The following is a 22,391-nucleotide window of genomic DNA, read 5'->3' as shown; positions in this document are numbered from 1 at the left end:
TAGAAAAGGGTGGGTAGACCAATACAAAAATGGGCAAACAGGCACAGACAAAAGATCTCCCAACAGCCAAAGATGCACATGGAACAGTGCTCAGTTCCATTGGTCATCAGGAAAATGCAAGTAGAAAGCATAGATGAGATAATACAACATACCTAACTACCATGAATAGCTTCAAAAATACCCAGTGCTGGTAAGGATGAACAGCTAAAAGGTCAATATAATGCTAGAGGGACTGTAAAATGTTACAATCACTTTAGAAAACAGCCTGGAAGTTTCTTCAGTTCAGTTCAGTCACTCAGTCGTGTCTGACTCTTTGCAACCCCATGCATCGCAGCACGCCAGGCCTCTCTGTCCATCACCATCTCCCGGAGTTCACTCAAACTCACGTCCATCGAGTTGGTGATGCCATCCAGCCATCTCATCTTCTGTCGTCCCCTTTTCCTCCTGCCCCCAATGCCTCCCCGCGAAGTTTCTTAGAAAGCTAAAAACACATATGCCATATAACCTAGTAATCCCACTCTTAAGTGTTTACTCAAGAGAAATGAAAACATAAATCCACACAAAAACCTGTATGTGAATGTTCACAGTAGCTTTATTCAAATTGCCAAAATCTGGAAAAAAGACAAATATACATCAGCCAGTGACTGGATAAACTACTCAGCAACAAAAAGGAACAAACTACTGACAGTACGTGAAAGAAGTGGGTTCGAAAAGCTGCAGGCTATTATGATTCCATTTGCAGTTTATGACATTCTGGAAAAAGTGAAACCACAGGGACAGAAATCAGATCAGTGGTTTCCAGGGCCTGAGCAAGAGAGAAGGGGATTGACTACCAAAGGAGACGAGGACATTTTTTGGAAATATTCTGTATCTTGATTTTTGGTAGTGGCTACACAACTGCAGACATTTGTCTAAATTCATAGAATTGTAATCTAAAAATGGCAGATTTTATTGTACATAAATTATACCTTAAAGAACTTGACTTAAAAAAAAAAACTAAACTAAATTACCAGAGTACTGTCAAAAACGTGGAGCAAATAAAACTCTCATATAATATTGAAGAGTAATATAGAAGAGAATTAAAACAGTATGTCCACAAGGAAACTTGGCTATATGGTAGCTCATGAGTTAGTATTTCTACTCCTGGTTATGTGCCAAATGGAGATAAGTACATATGTCCACTAAAAGACACACGTGAGAATGTCTGCCATGGCTTTATTCATTAACACCCCAAAATGGAAACATGTAAAGATATATCAACCATGAACTGAATAAATAAATTCTGATGCACTCACATAGTAAAAATGAACTAATGCTACATGCAATAATATAATGAATCTTACAATGATGAAAGAAGCCACACCTCAAATAGTAAATATTGTATGGCTCCATCTATATGAATTTCCAAAATAAATAAAATTCAACTTATGGTGATAAAACTTGGAATAGTGGTTCCTTTGGGGAATGATTAGAGATGGGAGGTGATATGTGGGAGATTTCTAGAGTGCTGGCAACATTCTACATCTTGAGCTGGGAGATATATTCATTTGTTAACATTTATTTGCCTGTACACTCAGATATATGCCCTTCTTTATGGGCTAGACCTCAAAAAAATTTTACACAAAACAAAAAATGAGGTGGTGGGATGAATTTGCCCCACAGGCCATCATTTGTCAACTCTTGATATAGATGGTAAGATTATAGGAGAGTAATTTTTTCACTTTATTTCTCTATCTTTTCCAAAATTTTTACACTTGATTATGTATTAGTTATATAAAAATAAAGTTTTTAAAATAATAATTTTAATACTATAATCAAAGTATAACGGCAAAAATGCCATATCACAAAGACTCTAAATTCTTCTTGCAAAATCAGCCATGTCTACTTTGGAAAAATGAGAGGTTTCAAGTGCAAAAGAAAAATTCTCCAAGAAATTAAAAATTTTCAGCAGTCAGTGTTTTAGGTAATCAGTATAACAAGAGTACTCTAATAGCACTACAACTGATAACAGTAATAATATCAAATTATGGCCCAACAGTTAGCTAGTCTTTGCCTTAATTTTAAAAAAATATAGCAGTTGCTATGGTCTGAATGTCTGTATCCCCCCAAAACTCATATGTTGAAATCCTAATGCTTGATGCTATAGTATTAGTATGGAGGGCCTCCAAGGGTCATGACGGTAGAGCCCTTATGAATGGGATTTATGCCTTATCAAGAGGCTTCAGAGAGACCCTGAGCCCTTCCACGATGTGAGCCCACAGTAAGAAAGCACTGGCTATGAACCAGAAAGAGGGGCCTCACTAAATGTGACCATAGCAATGTCCTGATCTTGGACTTCCAGTCACCAGAACTATGACAGATAAATTCCTATTGTTTATGAGCCACCCAGGCTGTGGTATGTTCAATACAGCAACTCAAACGGACTAGGATAGGGATAAACTATTAAAGCATATGATGCCCATATTATTAACTAAAACAATATTGGAAATTTAAAAAAAAATTTTTTAATGTCTTAGAATGCAGGGGTAACCCTTAAAAGGACTGTGATTTTTGCCTGTAACAAAATTTTCTCATTACATGAAAAAAGATCCAAAGTCTTAAAAACTAAGGTATTTATGAGGGGGGAGGGGTGGGATGGATTGAGAGCTTGGGATCAACATATACACATTACTATGTATAAAACAGATCACTAATGAGAATCTACTGTAGCACAGAGACCTCTACTCTGTGCCCTGTGGTGACCTAAATGGATGGAATTTCAAAAAACAAGGGATGTATATATACGTTCTAGGGCTTCCCTGGTGGCTCAGATGGTAAAGATCTGCCTGCAGTGTGGGACACCCGAGTTCAGTTCCTGGGTTGGGAAGATCCCCTGGAGAAGGGAATGGCAACCCACTCCAGTATTCTTGCCTAGAGAATTCCAGGGACAGAGGAGTCTGGTAGGCTATATAGTCCATGGGGTCAGAGTCAGATACAACTGAGCGACTAACACTACCATGTTACACAAGGCTGATTCCCTTTGCTACACAGCAGAAACTGACATGGTAGTGCAAAATAAGTATACTTCAATAATAAAAAATAACAACAATAAGCCTTAATACCAGGTAGACGAATTCTTTCCACCTTATTTTTTGTAATGATTTTTAAGCCATCCTAGGGCCTATGATTTTCCATATAAATTTTTAAATAAGCTTGTCTATGACTAAGAAAATGGCAATCCACTCCAGTGTTCTTGCCTGGAGAATCTCAGGGATGGGGGAGCCTGGTGGGCTGCCGTCTACGGGGTCGCACAGAGTTGGACACGACTGAAGCGACTTAGCAGCAGCAGCATGACTAAGAAAAGTCTTGCTGGAATTTTGGTAGAAATTGTATTTAGTACATAGATGAATTTGAGAAGTGACTCCTTTATTCAACTGAGTCTTCCAATCTAAGAATATGTTATTTCCCTCCATTCAGTTAGGTTTTCTTTGATTTCCTTTGTTAATGTTATAATTTTCAGCATATAGATTCTGTACATGTTTTTTAACTGTAAATCTAAGTATTTAATTTTTTGTAGAAAGGATGTGAGAGTTGGACTGTGAAGAAAACTGCGTGCCGAAGAATTGATGCTTTTGAACTGTGGTGTTGGAGAAGACTCCTGAGAGTCCCTTGGACTGCAAGGAGATCCAACCAGTCCATTCTAAAGAAGATTAGCCCTGGGATTTCTTTGGAAGGAATGATGCTAAAGCTGAAACTCCAGTACTTTGGCCACCTCATGCAAAGAGTGGAGACTCCTGACTCATTGGAAAAGACTCTGATGCTGGGAGGGATTGGGGGCAGGAGGAGAAGGGGACGACAGAGGGTGAGATGGCTGGATGGCAACACCAACTCGATGGATGTAAGTTTGAGTGAACTCCAGGAGTTGGTGATGGATAGGGAGGCCTGGCGTGCTGCGTTCATGGGTTGCAAAGAGTCAGACACGACTGAGCGACTGAACTGAACTGAACTGAACAATATTAATACTATTATGTTTTAAAAAACATTAAGGTAGTTATAATTTAGAAAATCCAATTCTCTTGTAGATAGATAACATCAAAGAGCAGGGAGAAAAAAAGTTAGCAAATTGAGATAGCTGGACTTGATTTATAGCTGGATTAGATCCTAATATTCCAAGAAAGGACTCTTAGTGACTTTAGGAAATAAAGTGCTGCTGCTGCTGTTACTATACCAGCACTTATTGAGCTCTCTCTATGCTGAGAGCTTCACATACCTGGACTTTATTTGATCTTAATAACCCTACGAGTATTGACAGAACTCTTCCTCCTTCACAGTCCAGGTACCATCAATTTCACCCCAAACACTCCTGGTGACCTGGTGACTCCACCTAACGCTTTTCTCACTGCCAACACTCAAGCTATCCTTTTTTGCTTACTTAGATGGTGGTATCATCCATTCTCCTAATTACTCTCTCTGCCTCTGATTTCTTCCTTTCTAATTCATCAGGTCTAATGCAGCAGCTTCATCCTCTAAAACACAGCTCTGACTTTCCTTTTTTCAAAAAACTAGTGTCCCTCGATCACCTCTCTCAATTGCACCAGGTTCTCTCCAAAGAGAGAAACATAACATACAATATAGCTACCATTTACTGAATGCTTACTAAGCATCACTCATTCGTTCTGCTGTTCATTTTTATTACCTATTTTATTGAAGGCCTACCAGGTATCAGATATTGTTCTAGGCACTGTGAATACAGCAGTGAACCTAAGAGGCAAAAGCTCTGCCTTTGCACAGGTTACAACTCAAGTGGGGGATGGACAATAAGCAAATAAGATACCGTATATCAGATGGAGGTAAGTGCTATAAATAAAAGCAAGGCAGCAAAGGACAATAGGGAATGGTAATGAGGTATGATTTAGAAGTGTGGCTGGGGAAACGTTCACTGAGAAGGTGACATTTGGGCAAAAATCCAAAGCAAATGCAAGGACCAGTCATGAGGATATCTGAGGGATGATGATCCCAGGCAATGGAAAGTTCCTGAACTGGGAATACCTTACATTCAAGCCACAGCAAGGAAGCCACTGTGACTGTAGCAACGTGAGGAAGATGTAGTTAAGAAAGAGAAGACTAGGGCCAATCACATGGTATGTACAGCAGAGACTGGAACAACACTGTAAGTCAAAGTGAAAGTGAAGTCTCTCAGTTGTGTCCAACTCTTTGTGACCTCATGGACTGTGGCCCACCAGTAAGATATCTGGGAGTCATCCTTGTAGAGATGGTTTGAAAAGCATGAGATTAGATGAGAGCCCCAGGCAGTGAATGTAGATAGAACTGAGCCTTAGAGCACACCAACATTTATACACTTAGAGATAAGGAAAAAACAGGGAGAGGCCAAGAAGGAACGCCCAATAGGTAGGAAGAAAGCCTAGAAGAGTAATATGATCATAACTGGGAACTAACCACTGAAGTTAACAGTATGCTGGTTACTTGTGACCTTGACAAGAACAGTTTTGGAATAATGAAGAGCTGACAAAGGCTGACTGAAGTAGGTTCAAGAAACACTGAGATGACAGGAAGTGGAGACAGTGAGTATAGACAGGTCTTTTGAGGACATGTAGCCATACACTGACCCATGTGCTTCACAGGTTAATTAGTAGACAATTCTCTTAATCCCCACACGACTCCTATGAAATAGGAACCATTTATTATTTCCATTTACAAATGAAAAAAAAAAAGCACAAAGCTCGGAGAAGTGAAATAATTTAAGGCCAGAATCTGTGAGTGGCAGGATCAGGACTCTAAACCCAAGCTTGTCTAATTTCAAAGCCTAATGCTAGCAACAGTGATGGAGCCTCTCAATCTTTGGGAGGAAACAGCTAGGACATATTCCTAGTCCCAAAGATTCCCCAGTCCTTGACAAAGTTCTATAACTCTAAAGCCAGCCCTTTTGGGGATACCAAAGCAGGCCCCCATTTTCCTTTGTGAACTTGTCAGTGCTTTATCAATGAGGTCATCACTGCACTGACCTGAGTTAGGGAGCACTGATCCTTTGCCGTTCTTCACGTCCACCACCCAGGTGGCTTCTTTACCCCCAGGGCCATCCTTTACCTTAAAGGCAAAAATACCACCGATTTTCTTCACAAATTGCTCTCCTTCCTGGAAAGAAAAACAACACAGAGTTATATGAAGTTCATTCCTCTGGCTTTGCCCCCAAATTAAATGTTTAAGCAGATATATGACATGAGCTGCTGGGCAGCAGGCAGTCCCCAGGCGCCCTTAGGATCTTTCACCCAAAAAATCCGAAAGGTAACCAGGCAGCAACTCCCTCATCTGCCAGATCTTCTGATGAAAATGGCTTTCTGGATACAACCGGTGGAAGGACAAGGGGAAATGGGGAGTGAGTGGCACAGCAGCACTTTCTATTGAAATAGGCTTCATTTGCCTCAATAATTTCTGGAAGATTCACTCTGGCCTCTCAAAACACAGGAACCCTATCCCCTCTTTTTTTCTAGCAGGTAAAGTCCTTCACATATATGTTTGGTATTCCACAATCAGAATTTAAAGATAAGTGGTTCAACTCATTTTCTGGATTAGTATAAAGAATCATACGAGTAATATCCCATCCACCACCTACTTTTGGATCTTGGCGAATGAGGCTGAAAAAATAACCTCAGATCCATATCTCTGTAGGGTAGTTTTCTTTCTCCTTCCCTCTTCCCTTCATTCCCACTCTGTTTCCCCTTTTCTTACTGAAATACTGATTGACTGAAACCATGACTGTCCCCAAACTTTGTTTCAGGCTCTATAGAGTTAGAAGGGAAATGATAACACACTATGATCTCTATGATGAAGCGGAGTACAGAGGACACCCTATGCCGGTTGGCAGGGTGAATAACTCACATACCTCCCCCTGAAAAAGCACATAGACACAATAACTTCATTGCAATTAAATATATCATACTGCAGAAAAATAGAAAATATTGATAAAGAAAAAGAAAATAGAAATCATTTACAATTTCATCACCACTCAAGAAAATAACATTTTGATATAAACCCCCTCTATCTTTTTTTCTCTGCATATATATTTTTAAATGGGATCACAGTGTAGACGATACTGTTTTGTAATCCACCTTTCATTTTAATATATCTATCCTTACTACTGTGTCATTAAGAATTCTTCTACATAATTTTAAATGACTATACATAGTCTTTAATTGTAGAAGTTCACTACACTTTACTCTCTGTTGCTTGATGGGCTTCCCTGGTGGCTAGCTGGTTAAGAATGCCTGCAATGCAGGAGACCCTTGTTCAACTCCTGGGTTGGGAAGATCCCTTGGAGAAGGGATAGGCTACCCACTCCAGTACTCATGGGCTTCCCTGGTAAAGAAACCACCTGCAATGCGGGAGACCTGGGTTCAATCCCTGGGTTTGAAAGGTCCCTGGAGGAGGACATGACAACCCACTCTAGTATTCTTGCCTGGAGAATACCCATGGACAGAGGAGCCTGGTGGGCTACAGTCCATGGGGTCACAAAGAATCGGACATGACTGAGCGACTCAGCACAGCACAGCTGTTGCTTGATATTTAGGTTAGTCCTAACTTCTGGCTCTAAAAACAATGCTGTAAATAGCATTCTTGTATCTAAGTATTTTTATATAAACTCATTTATATAAAGGTAAACTCTAAGAATCGAACTTTGCTAATTAATAATAATGAATTTGAAACAGCATAAGTTTGAATTCTCGCTCTGCCATGTTCTTATATAATCCTGAGCAAGTTAATAAACCTCTCTCAATCTGTTTTCTTTTCTGTGAAAGAGTTAATAATAGCAGCTATCCTCATAAAGTTGTACAGTACTTAAATACCCATAAAACACAGAGTAACTGCTCAATAAATGTTAGCATTTTTTCCCATTATTTCACTCTATGATCTGTTATTTCTGTGCCAGTATTATAGATTTATAAATCTACTTTAGTCTTTAATATAGAAAATTTCCATGTGTGTGTTAGTCACTCAGTCGTGTCTGATTCTTTGCAACCCAATGAACTGCAGCCCACCAGGCTCCTCTGTCCCTGGGATTCTCCAGGCCAGAATACTCGAGTGGGTTGCCATTTCCTTCTCCAGAGGATCTTCCTGACCCAAGGATCGAACCTGGGTCTCCTGCATTGCAGGAGGATTCTTTATCATCTGAGCTACAGGGAATCTCAAAATTTCCATAATCTTCCAAATATTCTTCACTATTCTTGGATTTGTTTGAACCTTTTTTTTCTTCTAGATGTACATTATAATCATTTAGGTTTTTGCCCCCAAATGCTGTTGGATTTAAACAGGGTTACATAAAATACATGGATCTGTTTGATGGAGAATATTTACCTTATAATATTAAGTCCTCCCATTCATGAATATGTTCTATCTTCAGGTTTTCCTTGATGTCCCTTGGCAATATTCTGTCATTTCCCCCCACATAAGCTTTTGTACATTTCTTGCTAAGTTTACTCTTAGTTATTTTATATTGCTCTTGTTAGTAATATATCTTTCATTATATTTTTACTGAATTATTGCAAATATACAGAAAATATATTTATACAATTGACTACCTTCTGAGTGGGAGGAACCTGGTAGGCTGCAGTCCATGGGGTCGCTAGGAGTCGGACACGACTGAGCGACTTCACTGTCACTTTTCACTTTCATGCACTGGAGAAGGCAATGGCAACCCACTCCAGTGTTCTTGCCTGGAGAATCCCAGGGACGGGGGAGCCTGGTGGCCTGCTGTCTATGGGGTTGCACAGAGTCGGACACGACTGAAGCGACTTAGCAGCAGCAGCAGCAACCTTTTGAGTCTTCATACAATTTCTAATAGCTTTTACTTCCCACTTTTTCTTTTTAGCCTTACATCCCTGCAATAATTTATATCCAAGATTCTTTCTTTTAGTTAGAAGAACATAATATTTGTTCTTCTAACAAAGATTTCAGTGTTTACTATGCTCAGGCACTGTACTAACTACCTGAAATATTCAAATAATTATTACGAGATACTCACCTCTGTTTCTATGTAGGCAGAGATACTGACCTAAGTTCTTGCTGTGCCTTGTTTTTTATAACAAATTCACTGAGATATAATTTATATACTATAAAATTTATCCTGTTAAAGTATATAGTTTAGTGGTATTTTAGTATATTCAAAGTTGTGCAACCAACACCGGTATCTAACTTTAAAACATTCTCATCGTCCCCTAAAGAAGCCAACACCCATTAGCAGTCACCCTCTATCTCACCATTCTCTCTTTCCACCAACCCCTGCCAACCACTTAGCTACCTACTGTCTTGGTGAGTTTGCTTATTCTGGATGTTTCATACAAACAGAATTATACAATACATGATCTTTTGTGACTGGCTTCTTTCACTTATCATTATGCTTTTAAGGTTCATCCATGCTGTAACACGTATCAGAAATTAATTCTTTTTCACGACCAAGTAACATTCCATTGTATACAGGCAGCAACATTTTGTTCAGCCATTCATCAATTGACAGCTGTTTCCCCTTTTTAACTATTATCAGTAATACTGCTATGGACATTTGTGTCCAAGTTTTTACATGGACATAGATAGGCTCTAATTCCTCTTAGGTTTACATTTAGAAATTAAAATTTATGTTATTTTAGGGTGATGTGTAACTTTTTGAGAAACTATCAAACTGTTTTCTAAAGTGGCTGTACCATGTTACATCCTACTAGCAAAAAATGAAGGTTCCAATTTCTCCATATCCTTATCAGCACTTTTGTCTGTCTTTTTTATTTAGTCATCCTAGTGGGTGTGTCAAGCTTTTTCCTGTACACAGATAATAAACCTGAACCTATCTGGAATCAACCATGGGTCTTAGGATTCCAAAGAAGCTATTCTAAAATTATTGAGTCTAGGCCTACTTATTTCAACCTCCATGGAGGCAAATCTCACATGTGAGTATTCTGAGACCAACTATCAACATTTTCTAGTTAAATCAAGAAACCAAAATGACTGTCAGATTTTTTTTTTTTAAGTGAACGAGAGAAATTCTCTCATTTTGGTTCCCTTAAAAGATCTCAAATTATTTTCAAGCTAACTCTAGGAAAAATTATTAACAACAATAACAATCTTTGGGCGGCTATAAAGTTTTAAAGCACTTTTTTTTAATGCTTTTTATATGCATTATTTTCATAAAACCCTGTAAGTAACTGGACAGGTATTAATATTAGCTCATTAGGCAGAAACAACAACTAGGGTTCTAAACGGTTAAGAACCCTTTAGACTATTCTCTATCCTGCCGCCAACTAAGCCACCTAATACAAACCCACCTAACACTAACAGAAAAATCACTTTCAGATTTGAATTCAGACAGCTCCCCACAGCCCACAGGATAACGCCTGTCTTTACATATCATTCCAGAGTCTTCGTAACCAGAAGGTAATGCTCTTACCTTCAGCCTCTTTTTCATCCTCCTCAGGGCTTTTTTGTTCTGACCATTTTAAACGCCATGGACACATGTGCTTCTGTGCCCTTACTTATGCCCTGTCTGAATTCACTCACCTCTTCCTTCTCTCCATTCCTGCCCAACTTCACCAATTCAGGTCCTCAGTTCACATGCTAACTCCTCTGGAAAGGCTTTTCTGTCTCTACTGGACACTCTGATAGCCCTTTGCACATAACCCACACGCATGTTTCTTGTGAAAGCCGTTTTCTTTTTTTCCCTAGGAAATTTTTTCTATGTCTGTCTTGCCACTAAACTCTAATGTCAATGTTCCCTGAGGGGAGGTGACATATGACAAGTAAGTAATATAACCAGAACTCAAATTCAGGTCGGCTTAACTTCAAATTCAATGCTCTTTCCATTTGTTCATACCATACGGCAAAGTTGGTTACATCAATACTTTCAAACTTTAGCCTATAAAAGTAGTTTCTGTCACCATGCATAAATCAAAAGAAAGTTCAAAGTCTTTTTCCACATTCCTTAAAATCTTTTATCCTTCAAGGTTCTGCGGAGGTAACCTAGAAAAGTAGATTAGTAATGCTGGTGTCTGGGCCACCCAAAGAGCCAGGCCTCCTCTGGAGCCAACAGCCCATGAACAAACAGCTGCGTCTATGACATCTGCTTGCACAATGCCTCGGGAATAGTTATGGCAGATGCCAAGTTAGAGCAGGAAAACACAGCAAATGTTTAGAAACTACCCGAATACTTAGAAACTCCTCCCACTTCTTTAAGACAGATGTAGATTAACTTCGAATCTGCTGTTACTTTTGAGAACCAACTGATCCTCTTATAAAATCAAATCCTTTAGCCAATAAGACATTTTCAATTGAAAAGGGAGTGAGAGAGGGTAAGGAAATGGGCAGAGAGAGAGTTAAAAGGGTAAAGAAACTACACATCTCTTGCGAAGCTGGAGATCACAAATAGTTCTAAGTGCCTCCATACTTGAAGAAAAGTAATTCTTTTTGAGTAGCAAAAGGTCAAGGAATAGGTCCTGCGGTAAACTGAATAGGAACAAAAAATTAAGACAGAATTCAAAGAAGGGCAATAGGGTACTGCTAACAAAGACAACTGGGAAGGCGATGGCACCCCACTCCAGTACTCTTGCCTGGAAAATCCTATGGACGGAGGAGCCTGGTGGGCTGCAGTCCATGGGGTTGCTAAGAGTCGAACACGACTGAGCGACTTCACTTCTACTTTTCACTTTCATGCATTGGAGAAGGAAATGGCAACCCACTCCAGTGTTCTTGCCTGGAGAATCCCAGGGACGGGGGAGCATGGTGGGCTGCTGGGGTCGCACAGAGTCGGACACGACTGAAGTGACTTAGCAGCAGCAACAAAGACAAAAGTGGAAATAAAACCTCTTGCCAGATTTCTTTTCTCCTAATGAAGAAAATGCATGAATTGACAAAAGATTCCAATACTTCCATTTTCTGGTGTGGCAAACATTTAGAAAACTGACAATCATGAGAAGGAGAGAAAAAATAAGGGACAAGGTCCACACAAGAGAGGTTACAGAGGGAGAAGAATCAAAATGGGAGCAAGAGGCAAACATGTGCAAAGTCAAAAGAATACTGTGAAATACAAACACCACTGTTTTGTTAATCCCAATAATGAAGTATTCAATGGCTGACATACAGCCATGTCAGATACTCTCTAAACTCTTTTTTTGACAGAATAATGTTAAAAAATGGGACAACCTGGCAGAAGTTAACTATCCTATGGGCTACTCTGCAGGCAAATATCGATGTCATTAAGAAAAACATTTTTCAGGCCTTAGCAAGTTCAACTTCATTTTAGTGGATACTTGTAATGAAAGAAATTTCAAAAACAATAAGCAGATATACTTCTCTACTCTTGGGAAAGGTTTTTTTAAAAAACCAGTCAACAAAGCACTGGAAATAGGGTGAAGAAAAAACAGTCAATCTCATGAACTATCATTGAGTCTGTAAATTAGTACCCTCTTTTTGGTGGATAGCCTGACAATAGGTATCATGGCATTAAGTACCTAAAGATGAGTGCAAAAGGAAATTTATTATACCTTTATTTTTTGCGAGATTTAAATACAACCTGATGTTCATCATAAGAGACTAGTTAAATAGATTATGATATTTATAGTCAAACATATACTATGGGGTCATTAAAACTGATGGTAAGGGTTTATATTTATGGGTAGGGAACACCCTATCAAGAAATAAGAAGCTGGTTATAAAACAACAGGTAGACCAATGCAGGTGTATCCTTGCAAGATGGTGGCAGAACAGGTCTGCGAGCGGCTGGGCCAGTGCCTGCCTGCTGGGAACAGTCAACCCTGGCCCTCTCTACCTCAAGAAGACTGATGATTGTTATGAAAATTCTAGAAATGCAGGGTATTTTGTCAAGACATTTCAGTCACATTAGCTATTTAGTGCAATCACACCCACAGCACAACCACCTTAAGATGTTAAGAAATCCTTTGTGTTACAATAAGGGAGTTTCGAGACACGCACAAAGTGTGTTGTCACACTGTGCCTCTAATATGAGTGAACTGCACACCTTAAATATTTTGAATCTTTTTACTTCAGCCCACTGGTCAGTTTCATAGATGTGTAAAATTAAAATCAATTATGAAATTCCAAGATGTCTTTCATGAAACAATGAAGTAAGTGTCTAATTTTACCTAAGGGAAAACTCTCTTTTTGGAGAAAGTTACAATTAGGTTGCTTTAGTATGATTATCTATCAAGAACTAATTACTGTACATAAACATAGGTCCACATATAATAAATTTTAAAATTCAAAATGTACTGTATGATCCTAGTTGTGTAAAACTGTATATTCATATACAAAGAGAGATGTCTGAAAGAATATCAACTACCGTTAATACTTTAGGGAGCTCTCAGTAACGGCATTTCAGGAGATTAAAAATTTTTCTTATTTGTATGTTTCTGTATAATTCTCTTGATGAGCTCATTTTTACAACAAGAAAAACAGATTTGAAAACTCTGAAAAACTCAAACGCAAAAAAATTCTTTTTAAGAGGACTTTTAATATTAGATGCTTTTAAGGCTCCTTTAAATATTATTCTCTTGAATGATTCTGAGTAAGATCTTTTTAATCCAGAAGGAAATTAAACCAAAACAGATTTTAATCCTTTTACATAACTCAAATCTGGAGATTTACATATCTCTGAATGCACTTTTACCAGAATTACAAGGAAGCCATAATGAACACTGAGAAATCTAAGATACACTCAATACTTGACAATATGATATAAATTTTCAACTTACACCACTTCATGGCAACACCCAAAATCTGTATCCACTTCCACTAGCCCAGGGTCCTCCTGGTAGTATTTTACATAAACTGTACTTACATCTTCAAGCTTCTTCTCAATCTCCTTAAAGACAAGGTTTGCCTTAAATCCATCAACTGCAGAGCTGGTTGGAGCAGCCTCAATTTGATGAGTTCTAAAAGAACGAAAGAAAATAACTGATTTCAATCCATGGAGCCACATAGGTACTAGGTTTTTTTTTCAACATTTATATAGTAAATACCGTATAAATGTAGTAATTTTCAAAAACTCTAACAGAGATGTTGGGACTTTCACCCAAAGGAAATTGTTTTTAGGTGAATAAAACAATTAACCTTTTCTTCTCATTTTTCAACAAATACTGATTGCTCGCCAGGTGGTAGGCGCTGTCCTGAAAAAAATGGTAAACCAATGAACCTATCCTCAAGAAGCTTTTATGCCAGTGGGGGAAAAAATGAACATGCAAAAAAATAAAGAATATAGTTACTATGAAGAAAATGAGGCAAGTTAAGAGGATACAATGAAAGTACATTTATGTGTGTCGGGTGGCTTCTTTTAGAAAGCCTAGTCAGATAGTCCTCTCTGGGGAGGCGATATTTAAATTAGGTCTTAAATTTTGTAAATGAGCCTGCCATGTAAAGAAAAGGCAGAGGAACCAGAGACCAAATTGCCAACATCCACTGGATCATGGAAAAAGCAAGAGAGTTCCAGAAAAACATCTATTTCTGCTTTATTGACTATGCCAAAGCCTTTGACTGTGTGGATCACAATAAACTGGGGAAAATTCTGAAAGAGACGGGAATACCAAACCACCTGACCTGCCTCTTGAGAAACCTATATGCAGGTCAAGAAGCAACAGTTAGAACTGGACAGGGAACAAAAGGCTGGTTCCAAATAGGAAAAGGAGTACATCAAGGCTGTATATTGTCACCCTGCTTATTTAAACTCTATGCAGAGTACATCATGAGAAACGCTGGGCTGGAAGAAGCACAAGCTGGAATCAAGATTGCCAGGAGAAATATCAGTAACCTCAGATATGCAGATGACACCACCCTTATGGCAGAAAGTGAAGAGGAACTAAAAAGCCTCTTGATGAAAGTGAAAGAGGAGAGTGAAAAAGTTGGCTTCAAGCTCAACATTCAGAAAACTAAGATCATGGCATCTGGTCCCATCACATCATGGGAAATAGATGGGGAAACAGTGGAAACAGTGTCAGACTTTATTTTGGGGGGCTCCAAAATCACTGCAGATGGTGACTTCAGCCATGAAAGTAAAAGATGCTTACTCCTTGGAAGGAAAGTTATGACCAACCTAGATAGCATATTCAAAAGCAGAGACATTACTTTGCCAACAAAGGTGTATCTAGTCAAGGCTATGGTTTTCCCAGTGGTCATGTATGGACTGTGAAGAAAGCTGAGCACCGAAGAATTGATGCTTTTGAACTATGGTGTTGGAGAAGACTCTTGAGAGTCTCTTGGACTACAAGGAGATCCAACTGGTCTATTCTAAAGGAGATCAGTCCTGGATGTTCTTTGGAAGGACTGATGCTAAAGCTGAAACTCTAGTACTTTGGCCACCTCATGCGAAGAGCTGACCCATTGGAAAATACCCTGATGCTGGGAGGGATTGGGGGCAGGAGGAGAAGGGGACGACAGAGGATGAGATGGCTGGATGGCATCACCGAATCAATGGACATGAGTCTGAGTGTACTCCAGGAGTTGGTGATGGATAAGGAGGCCTGGCGTGCTATGATTCGTGGGGTCGCAAAGAGTCAGACACGACTGAGCAACTGAACTGAACTGAACTGAACTGATGTAAAGATTTCGGCAGGAAAGTCAGTTCTACGTTTTCAGTGTAAAGAATGGGATACAAAAACCAGCTTGGCAGTTAAAGCAAGTATAAGAAGGCCAGCATGGCTGGAGCAGGGCAGAGGAGAAGGATCTAAGGTCACAGGAACACACAGGGCAAGATAACAAGGGGCTTTATATGTCATAGTTCAGAGTGCGGGTTTTATTTTAAGCACCATGAGAACTGTAGGGTATAACCTGGAGAGTAGCACAATCCAATTTACATGTCTAAAAAAATGAATCTGACTGCCACCTGGAAAATGGACTATAAGAGGGCAAGTGGGGAGGCAGGGAGACCAATTTAGAGGCTACAGTTCCCCAGGCAAGAGATGATGGTGATTAAACAGGGTATAAGAGGAGTAAGCAGAGGCTGGACTGAAAATTTATTTTTTAGCTATAACACATGAATTTAACATCTGCCTATTGGTTGTCTGTTACTTAGGGAACAACTACAGATCAATTTCCTGATATGGCAGAAGGAACATAGGCCCTACAGGTACAAAGGCCTGGGTTAGAATCCCAAGGCTCCTCCATTCGGTAGCCATATGATGCTGAGTGAGCTACTTCATCTCTTGCACAGTCTTGTGGGGAGGCAGGCAAGAAGGTGGTCAGCGCCAATGACTTTGCAGAATTAAATGGAATCCTGTGCAGAAGGTACGTAGCAGAGATCCTGGCCCATGGTTAAAAAATTACAGCCACAACTATTAGACGCTGCAGAGCCTCAAGTGTTAGACGCCGAAGGAAACTCAAAGACCTGTGGAAGATGAGGGCACCTTAGGGTTTCAACTCCTCTGAAATAACACAAGCACGCTCGTTGTGGTGGGGCTGGGACAGTAAACACAAGAAATACATACTTGAAGGAGTCAAGAGTGTAACAGCTTCTCAGTAAGCAAAGCCTTTCTCTTATTTCTCTATCCTCTCTCCTTCCTTCTCTCTTTCTCTCTCCCCACTCATCCCATCCATTTCTCCCTCCTCTTCCCTTCTTTCTGTCATGTCATACATGTTTAATGACTGCTTGCCACATGCCAAGCCTTCTTCAAGGCACTGGGAATATAAAGGCAAACAAGCCAGATCCAGTTCCAGTCCTCACTGAGTTTATATTTTTCCAGGATAAAAAGAAATAAACACACAAAAATAATTGAAAATATTAGAAAGCAAACAAAAAGAGAAACCTACTTTAGGTAAAGCAGTCAAGGAATGATGTCTCTGACCAAATGAATTTAAGCTAAGACCCAATAAAAATAAAGAAAAAGAGCTAGCCATTCAAAGAGTAAACTGCAAAGATTCTGAAAGAGAAAAAAGAGTTTGTTATGTTAAAAGAAAGTAAAACAGGACCAGTCACCAGAGTCCAGTAAGTGGGGGCAGAACTGGGAAGGGACCAGACCATGCAGGCCAAAGCAGGGAATTCGGGAACTGGCTGAAACAATTCAACAGGAAAGTGAAATAGTTGTGATTATTCTTACGACAGTGTGCAGTGGCCAGGCTGGGCTGTAAGAACTTAGGTGGGGAGAGAGTTGTGAGGCTGCTGAAGTGGTCCAGATAGGAAGTGGTGGTGGTCCGGACTACAGTGGAGGCAGTCTGCCAGAGGAGATGGGGAGGGGAAAGACCAAGGATGATTTAAGTGTTTGGCCTGAATAACTGGGGGGATGGTAGTGCCATTTATTGACAAAAGGAAGAATGTAGTGGGAATAAAGGGGATCAAAGTTCCATCTCAAGCACAGTCAGTATGTGAGACAAGAAGGCAGCTGGGTATGAGAGTCTGGAGCCAGAATAGGTCTAGGCTGAGATAAAGTAGGTAATCATTAGCATAATGAAGGCATTTAAATCCATGTGAACAAACAAGCTCATCTTAAGGGCATTATAGAGAAAGAAGAAAGACTAGGACTTGATTATTTACAAGTCTGGGAGAGAAGAGGAAGCAGCAGCCAGTGAGGCAAGAGGAAAAGCAGAAGAGCAGGTGTAACAGAGGTGAGAAAGAATTCCGGAGGTAGGGAGGAGGGAAGCAGGAGGAAACTATGTCAAAGGGCAAACTCCCACTGGATTGGCAGCATGACTTCGGGTGACTTTGACAAAATCAATTTTAAGTGAGTGCTGGAAGACAGAAGTCAGAAAATGGTAAATTAAAGAGTGAATAGGAGAGGGAAATACAGACGCTGTGGCTCCTTTGAGACATTACTTTTAGGGGAAGAGTGAAATGGAGTGGGCTCTGGAAGGGGAGGGTGGCATTAAGGAAGACTGGCTTTTGCTTTCAGATGAACATAGCACAGCATGTTTGCCTTATGATGGCGAAGAACCAGGGGAAGAGAGGAGAGACGTCTTGAGACGGTGAAGGGGGATGAGATCTAGTGGCCTGTGAAAGCTGGGACTCACAGAAGAGATCAGATGGGTGTAATTCTAGATATGCAGGTCAAAAGGCAATAGTTAGAACCAGACATGGAACACTAGACTGGTTGCAAATTGGGAAAGGAGTACATCAAGGCTGTATATTGTCACCCTGCTTATTTAACTTATATGCAGAGTACATCATGAGAAATGCCAGGCTGGAGGAAGCACAAGCTGGAATTAAGATGTCAGAAAGCAGAGAAGAATTAAAGAGCCTCTTGATAAAAGTGAAAGAGGAGAGTGAAAAGCTGGCTTAAAACTCAACATTCAAAAAACGAAGATCATGGCATCCGGTCCCATCACTTCATGGCAAATAGATGGGGAAACAATGGAAACAGTGAGAGACTTTATTTTCTCGGGCTCCCAAATCACTGCAGAAGGTGACTGCAGCCATGAAATTAAAAGACACTTACTCCTTGGAAGAAAAGCTATGACCAACCTAGAGAGCATATTAAAAAGCAGAGACACTACTTTGCCAACAAAGGTCCATCTAGTCAAAGCCATGGCTTTTCCAGTAGTCATGTATGGATGTGAGAGTTGGACTATAAAGAAAGCTGAGTGCTAAGGAATGATGCTTTTGAACTGTGGTGTTGGAGAAGACTCTTGAGAGTCCCTTGGACTGCAAAGAGATTCAACCAGTCAATCGCAAAGGAAATCAGTCCTGAATATTCATTGGAAGGACTGATGCTGAAGCTCCAATACTTTGACCACCTGACTCGAAGAACTGACTCATTTGAAAAGACCCTGATGCTGGGAAAGACTGAAGGCAGGAAGAGAAGGGGACAACAGAGGATAAGATGGTTGAAAGGCATCACCAACTCAATGGACATGAGTCTGAGCAAGCCCCGGGAGTTGGTGATGGACAGGGAAGCCTGGCATGCTACATATAGTCCATGAGGTAGCAGAGAGTAGAACTCAACTGAGAGACTGAACTAAACTGAACTGAATTCTAGACAGGTCAGTAAGCCTTGGGATGGATGATGAGGGAGTCTGGGTCTAATAGCTTCTGTTTTTTCAACAAGGTACAAGGAAAAGTAACCAGCTAAGAAGGAAGGTCAAAGATGGTTTTGGAAAGCCTGTGTGTATGTGCTCAATCATGTCCAACTCTTTGCAACCCCATGGACTGTAGCCCACCTAGCTCCTCTGTCCGTGGGTTTTTCCAGGCAAGAATACTGGAACGGATTGCCATTCCCTTCCTCAGGGGATCTTCCCAATCCAGTGACTGAACCCAAGTCTCCTGTGTCTCCTGCATTGGCAGATGGATTCTTTACCACTGCACCACCTGGGAAGCCCTTGGAAAGTCTAAGAGGCTGAAAAGTGAACCTACTAGAGGAGTCATATTAACATCACAATGAGGAGTGGAGGTACGCTCCCGCCAAAGCTGAAGTGCACACAGCTCTCAGACCCTGGCAGGCTACCTCACGCATGCCTGCATGCGTCAGAAATCGCTTCCGTCATGTTCAACTTTGCGACTTTATGGACTGTAGCCTGCCAGGCTCCTCTGTCCATGGGATTCTCCAGGTATATATACTGGAGTGGGTTGCCGTGCCCTCCTCTAGATCTTCCAGACTCAGGGACAAAACCTTTGTCTCTTATATCTCTTGCATTGGCAGAGGGGTTCTTTATCACTGGCGCCACCTGGGAAGCCCTAGGCTACTTCATACTTCCATCCATTTGCCCTTGCCACTCCCTGTGTCTGGAATACCCCTGTCTTAGCAAACTCCATTTTACCCTTCAAGATCCAGGCCAGAAAACTCTCTTTCTATGAAACCCTACAAAATGTCAGCTTCTCAAGAATTAGATACCACAGCTTAAAAAAAAAATCTTATTTATATCCCCAATTCTTGGCACACAATAGGTATTCAGTAAATCATGACTGAATGGAACTGAATTATACTGAATTCTCCCTTAGCTAAATTCTAATTTTTTTCTGTTCCATTGAGAGCAGAGTTATCTATGGTACACCATCTTCTCAGTCAAAAGTCTGAATGAGTGGCTTAAAATCCTCCACAAGCCAATTTCATTTTATTAATAGTCTAATTTTTCAGCCTTTACTCATAATCATCACTGTGCCCTTCTGCAAGCTTGCCGCTTCTTCCTAATTGTATGTGATAAAATAATAATGAACACTTTTCAGTGTACATACAAAGTACCTTGACACTTGATTGGGGCAGAGTCCAGACTAGTTCCAACAAGTCACAGATAATTATCTTGCTTGTGTTGAAAGTTCATCAAATTAATAATGATTAAGCAACTTTTCATCCAGATTAGGAAAAAAATTAATATATAAAGTTATAACAATGTTTTCTGAAAATTCTTCATATCTTACAATTTATTTGATATGTGCCCTGCTTTAGGGAAGCTGAACTTACACAAACTCAGAAAAGAGATTACTCATCTTACGAAAGGATGCTCCTCATGATATCTTAATATTCAAAGATTTTTTAGTAGAAACTGAAGTCTGGCTATATTTTTTTACTTGGTTTATACATAAGTTTTCTGGAAGAAATCTAGTATATAAAATGTTAGAAGGGACTCTGAAGACTGTTTAGTATACGAATTCCCTCTATGCTTCCTGAAATTTTTATTCTAAGGCCTAGAACACAGGCGCGTTTCAACAAGGTCAAAGATCAGCACATAGTAGCCAACAAAACAGGAAATTTGAACTTAGATAGATAAGGATTAAAAAGTTGGAAGGGACTTTGAGGGTTAACTATTTAGTGTATGAATTCCTTCTATGCTTCCTGAAATTTTCATTCTAAGGTCTGGAACACAGGCCCTGTTTCAACAACATCAAAGATCAGAAGCACAAAATAGCGAAAAACCAGGAACTTTGTACTCAGATAGATGAAGGTTAGAGTCTTGACTGCTACCACTTAAGACTCTTTAGCTAAATTATTTTAACTTTGACCATCAATTTTGTCACTTACAAACAAAGTACAAAACCTACCATGTGCGTCTTTTAGCAGGATTAAACAAAGATGTGCAGACAAAACACCTATTTTAGTCTCAGTGCTCATATCAGGCCCTTAAAAAGTGGTTGTTGAAGAACTATTACAACTCAATAACAAAAAGACAACCCAATTTTAAAACAGCCAAAATATCTGAATAGGTATTTCTCCCAAGATATACAAATGGCCAATGAGCACATGACAAGATGCTCAACATCAGTATCCGTTAAGGAAATGCAAATCAAAACAACAGTGAGATATGACTTCATATCCACTAAGATAGCTAAAATAAAAAAACAGACAATAACAAATCAGAACCCTTATAATGAAATATTATTCAGCCATTAAAAGGAATGAAGTATTACATTCCTGTTTATAACATGGATGAACCCTGAAACATAATGCTAAATGAAAGCAGCAATCACAAAAGGCCACATATTTTATGATTTCATTTATATAAAATGTCCAGAATAGGCAAAACCTTAGAGACAGAAAATAGATTAGTGGTTGCCAGAGCCTGCAAAAAGTGAGGACGGGGAATGACTACTAATGGGTACGTGATTCCTCTTCTTTGGGGGTATTAAAAATGTTCTAAAGCTAACTGTCATAAAGAATGCACAATTCTATGATATACTAAAAACCACTGAATGTACAAGTAAAATGGTGAATTTGTGCCATATGAACTATGTCCCAGTAAAGCTGTTAAAAATATTCCCAGCTAGCTCTGGCTTCTGGTTTAGCATTCTTTTTTCACTATGCTGCCTCCTTTTTGAACACAATTTTCCTAAGGCTGGTTAAGGCTGAAAGTTAATTACCAGCTTTAACATTTTAAAGCCAAGTTATTAAAGCAAGGTAATGAGATACTTGGTCTCTTTAAGTACTAACACAATAAAATTGGGACTTTTTTTTAACATGTACAACGTAACAGTTGCGAAAAGTCAGAAGGGTTCATTGCCAAACTAAATCCAGATCGCCACTTACCTGGCAGCTTCAGGAAAGCCCATCTTGTACAGCGTAACAACGGCAGCTCCTCCGATGCCTAGATTATGCTGCAGAGCAACCTTTGCACCAGGAACTTGCCTCTTTCCGGCTTCCCCTCTCAGCTGCCAGCAGAGTTCAGCGCACTGAGCCAGACCTAACAAATCGAACACAGAACAGTCAGATTCCCTTGGTTTAGAAAGTGAAAGAAAGTGAAAGTCCCTTAGTCGCCTCGGACTCTGCGATCCCATGGACTGTAGCCTGCCAAGCTGCTCTGTCCATGGAATTCTACAGGCCAGAATACTGTAATGGGTAGCTGTTCCCTTCTCCAGGGGATCTTCCCTACCCAGGGATCAAACCCAGGTCTTCCGCATTGCAGGCGGATTCTTTACCGTCTAACCCACCAGGGAAGCCCCAAGCCCCAATCAGTTTTCTCAAGCAAAGGAACGGTTAACATTTAAGTGT

At 39.9% G+C, this 22,391-nt stretch overlaps 1 protein-coding gene across 2 annotated transcripts in view; it reads right to left on the bottom strand.

Annotated features, from left to right (window-relative positions):
• The window catches only part of SCP2 (sterol carrier protein 2), a 981,293-nt gene that overhangs the window by 5,312 nt on the left and 953,590 nt on the right, over positions 1-22,391 (bottom strand). The window contains exons 2-4 of one of the 2 annotated variants that reach the window (XM_069591914.1): positions 21,930-22,200; positions 13,832-13,925; positions 6,003-6,132 (exon numbers count right to left, since the gene is read on the bottom strand). In XM_069591914.1, the coding sequence (XP_069448015.1) occupies positions 6,003-6,132; positions 13,832-13,925; positions 21,930-22,177 (472 nt within the window). In that variant the 5' untranslated portion in view covers positions 22,178-22,200. The remainder of the gene's footprint in view (positions 1-6,002; positions 6,133-13,831; positions 13,926-21,929; positions 22,201-22,391) is intronic. The other variant, XM_069591905.1, reaches the window with a different exon arrangement.

This window comes from Ovis canadensis, chromosome 1, assembly GCF_042477335.2.
Source record: "Ovis canadensis isolate MfBH-ARS-UI-01 breed Bighorn chromosome 1, ARS-UI_OviCan_v2, whole genome shotgun sequence".
Taxonomy (NCBI): Eukaryota; Metazoa; Chordata; class Mammalia; order Artiodactyla; family Bovidae; genus Ovis; species Ovis canadensis.
Note: the sequence above shows the minus strand (reverse complement) of the source record. Positions and strands in the feature narration are given on the sequence as shown.